At 59.9% G+C, this 1,240-nt stretch overlaps 1 protein-coding gene across 1 annotated transcript; it reads left to right on the forward strand.

Annotated features, from left to right (window-relative positions):
• Positions 1-74: 74 nt before the first annotated feature.
• Positions 75-976, forward strand: MRPL9 (mitochondrial ribosomal protein L9; the record flags this gene model as incomplete). The annotated part of the gene is made up of 3 exons (XM_009574898.1): positions 75-199; positions 589-639; positions 875-976. Coding segments are annotated over 3 exons (278 nt in total), but the record flags the coding sequence as incomplete, so codon positions are not given.
• Between the last annotated feature and the right edge of the window lie 264 nt (positions 977-1,240).

The following is a 1,240-nucleotide window of genomic DNA, read 5'->3' on the forward strand; positions in this document are numbered from 1 at the left end:
GGGATTGCGGGACTGGCACTTCTCCAGCACGCGCCTCGCTAACGCCACCACTCCTCTCGCCCCTCTCCTTGCAGATCTGGGGAGCCGGGGAGACGTGGTCAGCGTGAAGAAATCCGTGGGTCGTAACAAGCTCCTGCCCCAGGGGCTGGCTGTCTATGCGTCGCCGGAGAACAAAAAGATGTTTGAGGAGGAGAAGAAGGTGAATTGGCATGACAGGGATTCTCTGAGCCCGGCTGGGGCGTTTTTGGCCTGACCACACTTTGAAATCAGGAGATCTTAAAGGAGGAGTGGAGATTTCAGTTTAAAAGGGTCGGTTGCTCTTTGGGATCGTCCCTGTCTCCCTCCACCCATGAGTTTGTGGTTTTGTGGGGTGAGATCTGCTGATCACCTTAGAAATACGGTCCCACAATGAGCCCCGCTCATTAATAAATTCCTTTGCGGAGCGCCGAAGGGTTTGCGACAACAGGAGAGCCCTCCGGGCCTCTGCTGAGCCGCCGTTCCCCCAGCAGCGTGCAGGCAGGCTGCCCGGCATGTGGCGTTGCCAAGCGTGCCTTTCATTTCTTCTCCTCCATCCTCTTTTCCTCACAGCTGCGCCAAGAAGGGAAGCTGGAGGTGCTCCAAACCCAGAGCGGGGAGAAGGTGAGCGGAGGAGCGCCGGCGAGTCCAGAGTTGTTCCAGGGAAATCCGTGAATCCTGGAAAGCGCAAAGCCTCAGCAGCTGCCTACACCTGTGTGCTTCCCGGTGCTGGGTTGAGGTCCCGTACCCCCAGCACCCCCCTGCTTGCTGCCCAAATCCCTCGGGACCAGGCTGACTTCCCACACGGAGCGTCGGGAGCGCAGCGCTCTCCCCGACACCTTCCTCCCTGCCTTTACAGACCATCAAGTTCCTCAAGAGCTGCCGCCTCGAGGTGGGCATGAAAAACAACGTCAAGTGGGAGCTGAACAACGAAATCGTGGCTCGCCACTTCCTCAAAAACGTGAGTGGTTCTGGCCGGCCTTGCCCACAGGCGGCTCCACGCCGGGCGGGAGCCCTTTGCTGGTGCCGGGAGCTCCCGTGTGTGAGCAGAGCCACAGGAGCCGGTCGTGGGGGCCCAAATCCCGGGGGGGGATGTTGCCGAAGGGGTTTGAGGAGCCAGCGGCGCGTCCGCGGCTGGTTTGGTGCTCAGCCGAGGCGCGTGCTGAGAGGAGCTCAGCAGAGGGTTTAAGACCTTAAAGGGATTAAGAAAGGAAGACGATCACTC

This window comes from Fulmarus glacialis, unplaced genomic scaffold (genome assembly GCF_000690835.1).
Source record: "Fulmarus glacialis isolate BGI_N327 unplaced genomic scaffold, ASM69083v1 scaffold19480, whole genome shotgun sequence".
In the NCBI taxonomy this organism is placed as follows: domain Eukaryota; kingdom Metazoa; phylum Chordata; class Aves; order Procellariiformes; family Procellariidae; genus Fulmarus; species Fulmarus glacialis.